The sequence below is a fragment of the Neovison vison genome, chromosome 12, assembly GCF_020171115.1.
Source record: "Neovison vison isolate M4711 chromosome 12, ASM_NN_V1, whole genome shotgun sequence".
Taxonomy (NCBI): Eukaryota; Metazoa; Chordata; class Mammalia; order Carnivora; family Mustelidae; genus Neogale; species Neogale vison.
In genome coordinates, this window is record NC_058102.1 from 47,243,856 (window position 1) to 47,259,292 (window position 15,437).

The 15,437-nt window shown below is 39.4% G+C and overlaps 1 protein-coding gene across 5 annotated transcripts in view; it reads right to left on the bottom strand.

The window, feature by feature from the left end:
* CNOT2 (CCR4-NOT transcription complex subunit 2) overlaps positions 1 to 1,302 on the bottom strand; it is a 120,190-nt gene extending 118,888 nt beyond the window's left edge. The window contains exons 1-2 of one of the 5 annotated variants that reach the window (XM_044226633.1): positions 1,217 to 1,302; positions 985 to 1,136 (exon numbers count right to left, since the gene is read on the bottom strand). In XM_044226633.1, coding sequence (XP_044082568.1) covers positions 985 to 1,136; positions 1,217 to 1,270 — 206 coding nt within the window. In that variant the 5' untranslated portion in view covers positions 1,271 to 1,302. Of the gene's footprint in view, positions 1 to 984; positions 1,137 to 1,216 lie in introns of those variants that run through there. The other 4 variants (XM_044226638.1, XM_044226632.1, XM_044226639.1 and 1 more) reach the window with 4 other exon arrangements.
* Between the last annotated feature and the right edge of the window lie 14,135 nt (positions 1,303 to 15,437).

Genomic DNA, 15,437 nt, shown 5'->3' on the forward strand with positions numbered 1-15,437 from the left:
CTAGAATCATTCGCCGAGGACTAACAGTTAACAAGAGTCAGATGCTCTCTCTCCCAGCTGGACTACAGCCTCAACTAAAAACTAGGAAGGTCTCCTTCAACCCCACTCATTTCTTCCGTGAAACTTTTAAGTTAGACCCAAGACAGCACAAGGTGGAGAGGCCCCGGCGGAAGTAGAAAGCTAGGACTAGCAACTTCACAAACAGAAGCGTCTCGGGTTCCTCCGCCGCCCCAGGACTATCCCGTCTCAGTCTCTATCTCTCCACGCAAGCTTCACCCTCCGGGTGCGCTGGCAGAGAAAGCATTACAGTTGCACTCCTCCTCAATCTACCAACCATACTCTTTGGTATCCTAGGGCCTGGGGGCTCCTGAGGCCCGTTAGCCAGTCCCGTGTCCGTCTCCCCCAACCCCATCTATTACACACACACACACACACACACACACAAGTTGCAGGTGATGTGGGTGTACTGAGAAAATGTGAACAACCAGAGACCGCGGCAGCTGCTGGGAACGCGGCAGCCCGTCTAAAGCGGACCCGGGCTCCTCGGCCACCGCTGCTGCCGCCTTCTCTTCTTCCCCAGGAAGCAGCGCGGCGGTGGCGGCTCCTCCGCGCTGGCGGGAGCCGGGCGGAGCGGAGTCTAGGAGAAGCCTCCGCTCCCGCGAAAGGGACCAGGCCTAGGATCCAGGGCTGCCGCTGCAGCCACCCAAGTACAGCGACGCTTTACGTCCCGTCCACCACCCTCCTCATACACACCCCCTCCCTCCTCCACCGCCGCCACCCCCCCTCCCCGCCCGCTCCGCTCTCCCTCTCTCGATTGGAGCCGAGACAAAAGCAACGGGAAGCGGCGGGCCAGGACGCTGCCCGCGGACCCCGGGCGCGGCCGGGCCGGCCCCGAGGCATTCCCCAGCCTTGAGGGGGCCCCGAATCCGCCGCCCCCGCCGCGCGCCCCGCTGCCAGACTTCCGAAAATTTGCCAAAAACTCACCGCATGAATTTTCTTGTCCCGCGGATCCAAGATGGCGACGTATCCACCGCGGAGGCTGCTGGGAGCAAGACCTTTACCCTCTGACCCCCGCCGTGACCCCCGTCGTTCCGGCTTCCCTCAAGGCGGCGGCGGAAGGTGGGAACAGCGATTGCCTACCGGACAGGGTTGGGGGTGGGCAGATCGCTTCCCGCGCGTTCAACAAGGGGTGGGGAGAGGCGCTTCACTCCCTCACCTTTTCTCCGCGGCTTCCAGCCTGTCTCCCACCGATTCGTTGGGAGGCGCGCATCCTCTTCGCAGCCGTTGTAACGATCAGGGCCCCTACGGCCGCTACAGTCCGCCTGGGCCCGGGTTGCTCTGCACTGAGCACTGGCCCTCGGTCCGTGGCGGGCCGCGGGGTCCAGGGGCGGGGAATGGTGAGGTGGCGTTGGCCCGCCCTCTCTGGGGACGCGGAACGTGTTTGTGTTTGTGTTCGTGTCGGACACCACGCCCCTCCCACGTCCGCCTAGAAGGGCCCCCACACCCACCCCACCCCCGACTCCCACCACCTGAAGCAAAACTGATCGCTGTCCCCTTTTCTTCCCTCAGCCCCCGCGATCTCCGGTGCTTGTGCACGCACTTCCAGGGACTGGCAGCATGTCACCATCACCTCCTGAGAAGTGAGTTTCCCTCTGCTGAAACCGTTGGTATTTTCTACTCACCACCCTTCCTTTTTTTTTTTTTTTTTTTTTTTTTTTTTTTTTTTTAACTTGGTGGGAGGGAACTTACAGGGGAGCCCGTTTTTAAAGCACTGTTGCATGAGTTTGCGCTAACCGAGTTAGGTTTATAGCACTTTACCTCGCTTCTACCCCTCAGTCCCCACCTCAGCTTGAGTGACTTGCTGGGCTGTGAGCAAGCCCGTTTGAAATTATGGTGCCAAGTGAATGGTTATTTTTTTCTATTTGAATGATAGAACGTATTAATGTAAAGTACAAACCATTTGAAGTAAATAAAATTTCTCCTTCCTTTGTTGGTTTCTTTTATACAATCACCTTTTCCTTCCTAAAAGAATCACTGCTATCCAATTTAAAATTTATGATTGAAGGGCAGAGGGCATCTGTCAGTCTTAAATAGCAAGGAAAATAAGCATACCATAAATGAAAGGTGACTTTGTTATGCTTACAGAATGGGAGTATTTTTACACATTAGTAAATGTTGTGTGAATGAATTTAAACTGCTAATGGTGCTGATGTCGCCAGTAGAAAATGTTTTGCCTGGTTATTCAGTCCATTAAACATTCTGCTTCGCTGTTTTTTTACTTCAGGAAAATTCAAAGAGGAGCAGCACCTCTTTATGTCGCTCCCTTCCCTGACCCTAACGGTTCCTTCCTGCCTCTTAAACATTCTCTTTTACTCTGTAAGATGGTGTGTTAAAAGACTGAATATATCTCTACATTAATGTAATCCAGCTTCATCCTGTTCTCACTCTTCTTGCTTCCTTTCTGTCATGCACCACCGAGCTCTTTCGGGTCTGTAGCAGAGACTGTTAGTTGTCCCTAAAATTTCTCCTTTTTTGGGGCGCCTGGGTGGCTCAGAGGGTTAAAGCCTCTGCCTTCGGCTCAGGTCATGATCCCAGGGTCCTGGGATCGAGCCCCGCGTCGGGCTCTCTGCTTCGCAGGGAACCTGCTTTCTCCTCTCTCTCTGCCTGCCTCTCTGCCTACTTGTGATTTCTCTCTGTCAAATAAATAAAATCTTTAAAAAAAAAAATTTCTCCTTTTTTTTTTAATACTAATAGACATGGACACATGGCTGTCCAGAATAAAGACTATTTTCTAGCCTCTCTGTAGCCATGTGGTAGTTTTAGCCAGTGGTATATAAGCAGGTACATCATGTGACTCTCCTTTAGTACCATCCTTCGAAGACAGATGGTGTGCACCTTCAGACCTTTGTTTCTTTTCCTCTTAATATCTTGCACCCTGGAATAAGGATGTGATGGCCTGGAACTCAGTCAGTTTGGGCTCTAGGCAAAATCTTAAGCTGGTGGAAATCTGAGCCTTTGAGACCCTTGTGGAGCACCATACCAGCCCTACACTCTTTACATTCAGTTTTTGATGTGAGGGGAAAGTAAACTTCTATCTTATTAAAGCCACTATTTGGGGTCTCTTGTTCTCAGTTGAATTTAATCTTAACTGGTACTCCATCTCAGGACCTCTGCACTTGCTGTTTGTTTGTTTGTTTGTTTGTTTTTTCTGCCTGGGATATGCTTTCTCTATGTCTGTATGGCTAACTTATTCTTATCCTTCAGGTCTTAACTCCAAAATCATCTCTGACAGGCCTTCCCTGGCCATCGTATTTAAAGTAGCTCCTTTCTCCATTTATTCTGTTTTTTAATAGCATTTGTAATTTATCATTATCTTTATTATCTGGTTCTCTTCATCCTGCTAAAAATTTAAGTTACATGAGAGCAGGGACTACATTTGTTTGCTCACTGCATTCTCCACATGAAGTAGACATTAGGTAAGTCATGTTAAATGAATGAGACAATGAATAAATAAATAAATGAATGAACAAAGTAGATCCTTATCTACGATTAGGTAATCTTTTTTTCTTTTTAAATATCTCAAAAGGCTTCCTTCACATGATGTGTAAAATCCAAACTATGAAGCAGTTAGGAAAGGTAGTGCTAACCTAATGGAATATGCTAGCTTCCAACCCTGAATAATGAAGAGTATACCTTTTTCTGGGAAACTGATAAGGCTATTACACAAAAAAACAGCTTAATTGGGGAGGCATACTGACAAATCAGAAGAGTAGTCAGCATCACAACTAGGGCAGAAATTCCTACTACGTAGTGGTCTGATTTATGTAACTTAATGGACCTCAGAGTCTTCATCTAGAATGTAAGTAAGAGGAGTGCCTGGGTGGCTTGGTTGGACATCCAATTCTTTTTTTTTTTTTTTAAATTTGACAGGCAGATATCATAAGCAGGCAGAAAGAGGAAGAAGCAGGCTCCCCACTGAGCAGAGAGCCCGATGTGGGGCTCGATCCCAGAACCCTGGGATCATGACCTGAGCCAAAGGCAGAGGCTTTAACCCACTGAGCCACCCAAATGCCCCTGGACATCCAATTCTTGATTTAGGCTCAGGTCATGATCTCAGGGTTGTGAGATCGAGCCCTGTGTCCAGATCCATGCTCAGTGAGGAGTCAGAATGAATTTTTCTTCCTCTGTCCCTCTCCCCACTTGCACACATACTCTCTCTCTAAAATAAATAAATGAATCTTAAAAAAATAAAAATAAATATAGGTAGGAATCTTACACTTTCAGACTAATAAAAAGGTTTTTTAATAGTCCAATTTATGAGTGACGTGTTACACATTAATTTGGACTTCAGGTATTATTTTAATAGGTGATTTACGTCTTGATAATACTAGCAAGGATTCAGAGAAACAGGGCTTCTTAAATGTCTGAGAGTATAAATCCCCACACTTCCAGAGTGCTATTCGACAGTATGTATCAGAAGCCAGGAGCATGTGCATTTGACCCTGAAATTCCTCTTCTAGAAATGTATCATAAGGAAATAAGACTATATGTAGCAATTTGATTATAAGAGTGTTCATTATTACATGGTTTATGAGGATATTGGTTAAGTAGGTTAAGCTATATATATAATAGAACAGTATTCAACCTTTAAAAATGATGTGTTGGAGGGGCAACTGGCTGGCTCAGTCCAGAGAGCATATGACTTTTGATCTCAGGGTCATAAGTTCAAATTCCGCATTGGATATAGAGATTACTTAAATAAAAATTCAAAAAAATGATGTGGAGAAAATTTTATTGGCATGATACATTAAGTGTGAAGAGACATTTTAAAATGTAGACTTAACCCTTGAATAATGCAAGGCGCCTAACTTCCCTCCCCTGCATGCGTAGTTGAAGAAAACTAAAAGCGTACTATTGACCAGAAGCCTTATTTATAATACAGTTAACATACTTTGTATGTTATATGCTTTACATATTGCATTATAACAAAGCAAGCTAGAGGAAAAATACTAAGAAAATCATAAGGAATAATAAGTACAAAATATTGTACTATATTTGTTGAAAAAATTTGTGTTTAAGTGGACCCATGTAGTTCAAACCTTTGTTCTTCAAGGATCAACTGTAATTCCAGTTTTGTGAAAATTTTAAGTCTCCTAAAGATCTAACATGATATGGACAAAGGATTAATTCAGCCTTGCAGAAGTATTATTTACAGCTATTTATATTTTATTATTTCTGTTTAATGGTTTTTCTGTTTCCATTGAATAAAGATTGTGTATAATACTAATTAAAAGGCTACTTCTCTCTTTATAAAAATAAGTGGATAATTTGGGGCAATAGTACCACATACTTATTTGCCAAGCCTAATATCTTTTATTCTTTCTTCTGCCCTAAGCCCACAAATAATTACCAATTCTTGTGTGTTTTACCTTCTAATTAAGACATAGTAATAGCAGCAACAGATGTAGCAGACACTTAAGATTCACTACATGCCAGGCACCATTGTAAGCATTTTACCTATATTAACACCTGAAATCTTTGCAACTACTCTATGTGCTAGGAACTGCTAAAATCTGTAGTACAGACTAAGTTCTCTGTTAGAGCAGGAAAAAAAAACAACAAAAAAAAAGAAGATTGGTGTGTCTGGGATAATTTCACCAAGTGGCTGTTTAAATTCCGTGTTGAATGACTGATTAGATGTGGATGAAAGGAAGGCACATTTTCAGTGAGGGGACTAACATGAGCAAAGGCAGATTGTATTTGCAAGGGCTGCTATACAAAGTACCACAGACTGGGTAACTTAAACAAATCCATTTCCTCACTGTTATGGAAGCTAGAAGTCTGAGACATAGTTGGTTTCTCCCCAAGGGCCTCTGTCCTTGGTTTGTAGATGCGTCTGTTTGTAAGTTTACATGTATTCTCCCCACATGTGAGTTTGTTTCCAAATTTCCCCTTCTTAGAAGAACACCAGTCATATTGGATTAGGGTATACCCATTTGACTTCATGTAACATTAATTACCTTTTTTAAAGCTCCTGTCTCCAAATACAATCACATTCTGAGGTACTGCGAATTAGTACCTCATAAATTTGGGGGGAACACAACACAACTCGGGCCAGCTCAGAAGCAGAAATGAGCATGGGCCAGGAACTAGAACCAGAGTAAGATAAGCAGGAGACTAGTGGAATTTATATAGAATAGGGTGGCAGATTTTGGAGTGCTTTAAAATGCAGAATGTAGAAATGTTGATAGATGGTTTTTAATAAGTCACTGCAGTCAATCCTTTCTCAAGGTTTAGTCAGCACCAAAAAGGGAAAAAAAAATAGTAAGTCTATTAAATAGGGGCGCCTGGGTGGTGCAGTCGGTTGGGCATCTGACTTGGTTTCGGCTCAGGTTATGATCTCAGGGTTATAGGATCGTGGGATCCAGCCCCATGTTCTGCTCTGTGCTCAACGCAGAGTCTGCTTAGCGGACTCTGCCCCTCCCCATTGTGTGTACAAGCAGGTGCACGCTCTCGCACGCTCTCTCTCTGTCACCACTGTCATCTTGCAAAGGTAAATTATCTGTGAATCAAAAAAAAAAATATATATATAGCTATGTATCATCTCTAAATTAATGTGATGTAGGGGTGCGTGGGTGGCTCAGTTAGGCATCTGCCTCCCTGGGATCGAACCTCAAGTCGGGATCCCTATTCAGCAGGGAGCTGGCTTCTCTCTCTCTGCCTGCTGCTCCCCCTGCTTGTGCTCTCCCTCTTTCTTTCCCTCTCTGTCAAATAAAATCTTTTTTTAAAAAAGACGTAATTTTTCCCCATTCAAATCACTTATAGAATAAAAATTATTTCTCCACATCATGCAAAAGAATCAACAAAATACTTTTTAGTTTGCTTACTCAATTATATCAGCTGTTAAATGTTCAAGTGCATGGTTAAGCTGTTTTTTTTTTAATAATGCCAGTTACTCTATGTATGAATTATAAAGTATCTTTCACCTAAAAAAGTAAAATAAACACCCCAAAAGTTTCAAGATTCAATGAATATATAATAGTAAATCAATTTAAAACGCATGTAATCAGCCAATACATTTTTTCTGGCAATAAAAAAATCAACTGAAATCTAGTTTACAAGAGAAACAGAGATTAGGTACTGAAATGATAGTAGGAATGAAATTAATGTATATATACACAACTGATGAAAGAATTATCTGTGCTTTTTAAATAGTGATGGATTTAGTGATAGCCATTCAATGCTGAATGTTAATCTGTTTTATAACTGAGGAACTTGAAGTGAAAATACATTCAGTATAAAGGAAAGTGAAGATTATAAAATATATAGATCCCAAGAAAACCTTGGTCCTGGAAGAAGCAATCTAAACCATCCCCCTCCCTCCAACTTCAATTTATTCCATCCTATTCAGTAATCTTGCTCTCAGGAACTATTTATGTTCATTTAACCTAAAATTTTTACATTGCCTTTTTGGTTTTGGATTTTATTTTTATTCCTTGAAAATGCCCACACTGCAAATTGTTCATGGATGAAATATAGACTTTAGCAGGTTTTTTTTTCTATAAAACTATGGTATAAACTTGCTCAGTTTTCTACCTTGCTAATAAATGTTATACCCACAGAGTTTGTAAAAGAAACCCCTTCAGGACTAAATGTGTAGAGTATGCTGCAAAGTACGAGAAGTAAACAAAAGAGTATATAAACCTGCATTTGGACCACCACAGTACTGAGTGCTGACAAAATCATAACATGGGGGAAATTTTTTTAGAGAGGTGTGGTTCAGGAGCACCTGGCCAGTTCAGTCAGTGGAGCATGTGACACTTGATCTCCGGGTTGTAAGTTCAAACCCCATGTTGGCTGTAGAGATTACTTTAAAATATATATAGGTATATATATATATTTCAGTCCTGAAAGGGTTAAGTAGAAACTTCTGTGTATTATTGTTTGTAACCATCCATCACACATTACAGTGCTTGAAAAGAGTCAAGTCCGGCACAAAAAATCACACAATTTCTTTCTACATCAGAAACAATAGTTTTTTTAATCAAAAGTAACTTGGTTAATAATTGAGAAACATTGTTTCATAAAGGAACTCAGTTACCCCGTTAAACGTGAGGAGTTAATTTAATTCTCAAAAACTGCATTGGAGGGGCGCCTGGGTGGCTCAGTGGTTGACGTCTCTGCCTTCGGCTCAGGTCATGATCTCAGGGTGCCTGCTTCCCCCCTTCTCTCTGCCTGCCTCTCTGTCTACTTGTGATCTTTGTCTGTCAAATAAATAAATAAAATCTTTTAAAAAAAAAAACTGCATTGGATATTTTCAGTGAGTACCCATGATACCAGTTATATTTAAAGGATTTATTTTAGAGAATGAGTAGGAGAGGGAGAGAGAATCTCAAGCAAACTACCCGCTGAGAGCAGACCCCCAATGCCAGGCCTCATATCATGGCCCTGAGATCACAACCAAACCCAAGAGTCAGTTGCTCAACCAACTGGGCCTCCCAGGTATCCCCACACCAATTTCATTTAAACAAAATGGTTGTCACAAGTCTGTTCAGTAAGAGGAACAAATATTTCACTAACTAATATATATACCAGCATGCCTTAAGTTGCCAAGGTTTAGGAAAACTCAGCAACAAGTTAAATATACTAGTGTTCAACTCTGAAACCTTTCAAAATATGAAGGGAATAGCCTTTAGCTCACCTTCCCAGTCTGTGATAAATTCCGTAGAACTAATGAAAACTGTTACAGGATCATTAACTCAGCTTCTAAGCGTATTTTTAAAAATTGCATAAAATAAGAGTATAAGATCTAAATATCTACCAAAAAAAAGGGGGGGAATAACTAGAACAGGGGTGCCTGGGTGGGTCGGTCAGTTAAGCACCTGCCTTTGGCTCAGGTTATGATCTCAGGGTCCAGCGATCAAGCCACATGTCAGGCTCCTCGGGAAGGAGTCTGCTTCTCTGTCTGCCCCTCCCCCTCACTCCTTTCTCCCTCTCTCTCTCAAATAAATAAAATCTTTTAATAAAAAAAAAATTAGAGGGATGGCTCATCCATCTAGAGAGCCTCGATGGCTCAGTTGGTTAAATGTCTATCTTTGGCTCAGGTCATGGTCCCAGGGTCTTGGGATCGAGTCCCTCATCAGGCTCCCTGCTCAGTAGGGAGCCTACTTCTCCCTCTGCCTCTGCTGTTGCCGCTGCCTGTGCGCTCTCTCTCTCTCTCTCTCTCTCTGACAAATAAATAAATAAAATCTTTCTTAAAAATTAGAACATACTGTACTTGAAGCACTCACAATTCTAAAATGAGTCATTGTGAGCGGTGCCTGGGTGGCTCAGTCAGTTAAGTGTCTGACTCTTGATTAAACATCTGACTCTTGGTTTCCACTCAAATCATGGTCTCAGGGTCATGAGATAGAACCCCACATGGGGTTCTGCACTCAGTGTGGAGTCTCCTTGTCCCTCTTCCACCTCCTCTGATCCCTTCTCCATGAGTGCACACATGCAGGTGTGTGCTCTCTCTCACACAAGTAAATAAATAAAATCTTTAAAATGAGTCATTGTGTTGATAAATAACCAGCATCTCTAATAATGCCATAATTTGGGGAGGGGGATATGTTCCATTGTACATATTCTTTTGAAGATACTCTGTACAGTCTGAGGTTACTGTTTAGTTATAAAAACATTTTTTACTACTTGATCAAAATTAAGCATTTTGTGAATCCTCATAGTGATGTCCACAGTGACTATCTCAAACACAAAAAAATTTATCTTCAACTGGTTACCTGTACATTTCATGAAATATTTGATGCTTAAAAATACCAAAATGACAATGAAAATAAAAGAATTTGGATGGTCCCTTATGGTTTATTATATAAGAATTTCTCCCAGAATTTTGTTTTCAAAGTTTTGCATTATTTTCATGGTACTTTCTGAACTCCATAAATTTTTTGTATCCTTGTAGAATTGTTCCAGAAATAAACATAAAAGGATGCTTTTAATATGACCAGTTTTGAGGAAAATAGAATAAATGCTTTCTCATCAGAATATGTTGTTCTGTTCTTACTTGGTATCCATTTATTATTCGTTATTCGAATATGATTGATTCTCAGGTTATATACCACACACTGCATTTTATTTTCGTATAATTTTCAAACTATGTGATATAGGTATAATAGTACAATTTCCTCCATTTTCTTGTATGCCATATGTATGTAGCAGATCTTACCCAATTTAAATTTGTGAGCCATATTTTGACCTTCAAATATCCTTGTCCTTATATTGAATTACCGTTTATTATTCATCACCTTTGGAATGGATCACAATGATGTTAAAGTTGCTTAGTATTTTGACCCAAACATTAAAAGATGTCATTACCCTCCAGTGCTTTTGTGGATCACTATCTGTAAAAATAGATAGCCTAAAAGGAAAAACCAAATAAATAAGATAACAAATGGGTAGAATATAAGATCCTTAGAAACTAGAAAATAGCTGCAACAAACCAATCAGCACAAGAAAACCTCAAACAGTAGTTAGAGATAAAATAGGAGGTCAATATTGTCGTGTTCAGTATAGCTACCACTTAATTTGGCATCTACTAAACTGCAAGCATCGTAATTTCATTATTTCCCTAAGCTGCATAACATGGGATAGATGGTTTTCACACTGTACAGATGAAGAATAGAGATTCTAAGAAAGGTTACCTTCAGTTATACAGATTATTTCCACCTTCACAGCCTGTTCTGTCTTTTAAACGTAGTTTATAATATTGTGTATTTATACACAATATTATATTGTGTATTTATATATATATATATACACACACACACACAGGTATGTGTGTGTATATAATATATATGTGTGTATATATATATATTTTTTTATTTATTTTATTTTTTTGGTGGGGAAAGAGCCCATAGATTTCATAAGATTCTCTAAGTGCTCCCTAGTGAAAAAGTCTTAAGAACCACTGAAATTCACTGGTGGGCGGGCATCTGGGTGGTTTAGTCAGTTGAGCCTTCAACTCTTGATTGAAGCTCCAACTCTTGATCTTTTGAGATCAAGACCTCGTTGGGCTCCATGCTGAACCTGCCAGATAGAGAGAGAGAGAGATGGAAAGATATAGATAGATAGGTAAAACCATCAAAAATTAAAGTTGGACTTTTAAAAAACCTCACTGTTGGTTCAGAGCATTTATTATGAGAAAAAAGTCTAAGATATCTTGGCTGAATCAGTCAAATGAATAAATATGGAGAACCTACTTAAATAATTAAAATTCTGGTTCAACTAACAATTGTGAGTCCTATTATACACCAGCCATACAGATTGTATAGTACTGTTGCTCAATCTTGAATAATATAGGAACACATAAGAATTTTTGTGTAGTCCCAATATGGTAAGTTATTTTTATTACAGAGTTACCCTAATATGTGCTATGTGAACATAGAAAACCTGGTGTAAATCTGTGTTGATGGCTCTTTTTAAACTTTTAAACCAGAAATAATAGAAATTAAACTAAAATATTTGAAATTAATAACATTAATTTTAGTGTAATAAAGAAAAGAAACAGTATTGTTTTGCTGAGCCTAAATCATCATCGTAAGTCATTACAAAGTAATACAGCACACATTTGTTTTAATTTGGAATACCTATATTACTAAGTGATGATTCAAGTTTCCCACCAGTTTTCTGTTACAATTTTTTTTTTAAATCTTTGTTCCAGAACCAAGCAGTCGCAATATTTGACCTTTACCTGGCATGTATGCTTCATTCATTTGTTTGTTTTTATTCTTTATTATATCCCAGGGCAATTTAAGTTTAATAACTTGACTCTAATTCAGTTATAAACATAGAAACCTGGCATTCAAATCAGGTGAAAGTATGAATTTATATAATGGTCTTCCCTGTGATCCAAAGTCTAATTATATTTTTAAGTTATTTTTGAAATGATATTTCAAAACTAAAGGTTTTTGATAAGAAATCATAAATATTCAAGAAAATATTGCTGAATCACCAGAGATTTGAAAAGCAAAGTGTAAGAGCTTGGCTTGGGGTTTTAGAATAGTTCAGAGCTGGAATTTTATCCAACTAAAATACATGCAAGCTGAGGTCCCTTGGGCAAGATGTTTAACCTCTCCAAGCCTCAGTTTTGTTACCTGAAAATTCTATGTGAAACTATTACCATGCCTTTCAGGGTTGTTAAATTTTTTTATGAGATGATCTTTGTAAATCTTAGTATACTGTAGAAAGAGGCAAACAATCACAAAATAGAAGTTGCTGATATCATATTTTTATGTGAAATACTACATGTAATCTAAGAATTTTAAATAGAGAAGCTAATTATTAAGGCAGCATCTGAAAGGGAAAAATGCAAGAAAATGATAGATAATATAAAGAACCATTTTAATAAAGGACAGCAGGGGCACCTGGGTGGCTCAGTGAGCTAAGCCTCTGCCTTTGGCTTAGGTCATGATCTCAGGGTCCTGGGATCAAGCCCCACATGGGGCTCTGCTCAGCAAGGAACCTGCTTCTCCCGCTCCCTCTGCCTACTTGTGATCTCTCTCTCTCTCTCTCTGCCAAATAAATAAATAAAATCTTTAAAAAGATAATAAATTTTAAAAAGACAACAGATATAAGTGTACTAGCTGTTAATATGTTTTCTGTTGAGAAATAAAAATAGGTAAAGTAGGGAAATGAAACATTCTTAAATTATTACATTTCATAGCATCAAGTAGTGATTGTTATACTTTGCTATTGTAAGACTATTTTTTAAAATAGTGGGGTTTTTAAAATAAACATATTAGCTAATCTTTCAGTTTCTGTGATGGCATCTCTTCTACAATTATTAACAGGATTTTAAAAGGCCCATGACTTTTTAAAGACATTGTTTACAAGAAGGTAGTTACTAAGTATTTACAATAATTTTCAAGTAACTTTGTATGAAGTTACTTCTTATAGTTCTATATGAAGCAGCTAGAACTTATAATCAGTCAATTAAGGTGTTTTTAAGACTGCTGGAGGGGGCGGTGCTTGGCTGGCTCAGTTGGTAAAATATGCGACTCTGGATCTCCAGGTTGTGTAAGTTTGCTCTCATTGGTGGAGAGATTACTTAAAAATAAAAATCTTAAAAAAAAATAAATAAAAGACTGCCTAGAATAGAAGCGTACACCATATTTCATAAAACACTTGTATTTCATCAATGTAAATAAATTTAGTTCCTATTAGCTTCTAGATTTTAAAAGTTGTGCTATCTGCTAAACCTTTGGTGATGTTCGTGATCTTAGAAAAATATTATCTCCATGCCTTCTCTTTTCCTTTTAGTGAAACAGCCTACAATTAGGAAATCAGTCTTCCTAAGCATAACCCACATAAGTGGACATAGAACGGTTAAATGGCAGAACCCAGACAAATAGCCAATCATTCACTCACAAATTTAGCCGCTAGTACTGAGGAGATAATTTGGTAGTTAGCATCAAAAGAAACCTTAACGTGTAAGACTTCTAAATAGGAAAGAAGACCTTTTCTGGCAGCCTCAACCCAAAAGCTAGCTTTTCCTGCTAAAAGCCAAGGAATCTTTTTTCTCTTTTTCTTTCTTTTTTTTTTTAACTCTTACTTTAGTAGCAGAGGAAGGAAAAAGCCTCTATTTTGAATGAACCAACAACAGACATACTTATTATACTTCTTTAAGTTGAAGAACTTTATAGATATGTGTAGTTCCTTGTGGACACAAAAATTACAAAAAGGAAGAAGGATCCAAACTAGGTTCCTCAGATTAGTTTCATGAGATATTGGGAAGTACTCTGGGGAGGGGCGGGGAGGATTCCACTGTAAATTAAGCACAGGGAATGCTGTGTTAAACCAAGTAAAAGAAGTTTCATTATTGCAACATTTGCTAGAATTTTTAATATGCTAATACAGGTGTCTCAAAGTGCCTAAGTTGATTTTAAGACTTAATGCCTCACAAAACCACGAACTATCTAACTACATTTACAAAAATACTTGAACGGCTTGAATTTTGGATTCCTGTAGACTGAGACTGAGGATTCTCCACCATCAATTTTGTTATAAGGAACTGGTATGGGATGTGAACTGGGTATCACAGTTGTTTTGAGGAGGATCAAATAAGAACTATTTCTCTTACCACTTAAGTGTAAGGTTTACCAATATATTAAGCAAGGACTGGCTGACATTTGATAATCACAATAATACTATAGTTATATAGTATACATAGCTGAATTTTTATATAGCTACATCATAGAATATATAACTGAGTATTTATGTAGATACATTACAACAATGTTCCACATTGTAGGTTAAAATAACTTAAAAATCTCACAGTATTAACTGAGTGTCACAACCAGCCTATCACCACCACCACCACTCCTACCCAGTCTTAGTCAAACAGAGAGAGAGAGGGAGGAGAGACTATTGGAGAAAGCAATGTTTATGGACAAGCTGTTTCTAATATGTAGTTGGGGTGAAGAGTGCTTGAAGAGAATCACTTCCTAAAGATTGGATTTCTAAAATAGGGAGACCCATATCTTTTCTCTGTTGGACATTTGCTTAGCCACAGGACTTGCTCATCTCCTAGAATGCAGGAGGAAAAAGAGGATCTGAACAGTGATAGACTGAGAAGCCACCAGGATAGCAGGGAAGTAACCCTATACCCATCATTTAGTGTGGCAAGAAAATCAAGTTTCCTATGGGTGGTACAAATCCCAGGAAAGGCTTGAGCCATTTTGTCAGTATGAGGGCCAACTACAGCAAGAGGGAACATTGTAGCAAGGAGAATGAAAGCCGTCCAGTAAGCTGGAACACAGCTTTTGGACACTGTCACATAGAAGTTATCAATATCCAGTCAATGAAGATTGCATTCTTACCCAGTCAAGGAAGAAAACATTTGCCTTTTTCTCTTTCAAGTAAGGAAGTTTTTTTGCCTTTTCTTTGTCCTTCTCTTTGCCATAAACAAGGACACCAAATCTAGAGGAGAGAGGAAAAACAGGCGTCTGAGAGCCAGATATTTCCCTACTCCCTCCAAGTCGCTAGAGCTTTACCTGTATTGGGGTTGGTGGGTTGGTGGAAGAAGGGGAGAAGTTCGAATTGAGTTCAAGGTTGAAGCTTTCACATTAGCAAGACTGATTCTTTAATCTTAGATTGTTATGTTTTAATAAAGTGGCTGAAAATCATAGATATATATTTATGGTATCATGAAAGGAGACACACCTTTGAAAAGAAGAAGTTCTACCTGGTATTGTTAGGGATAGGTATTGAAAATAATAAGGACACTTCTTACTTATTGCCCCAAGAGTTTAAAGCATTTTAAGTGTTTGAAAACAAATACTTAAAAACATTTATGCTTGGGGCAACTGGGTGGCTCAGTCCGTGGGCATCTGCCTTCAGCTTAGGTCATGATCCTCTGATGGAGCCCTGCCTCCTTGGGCTCC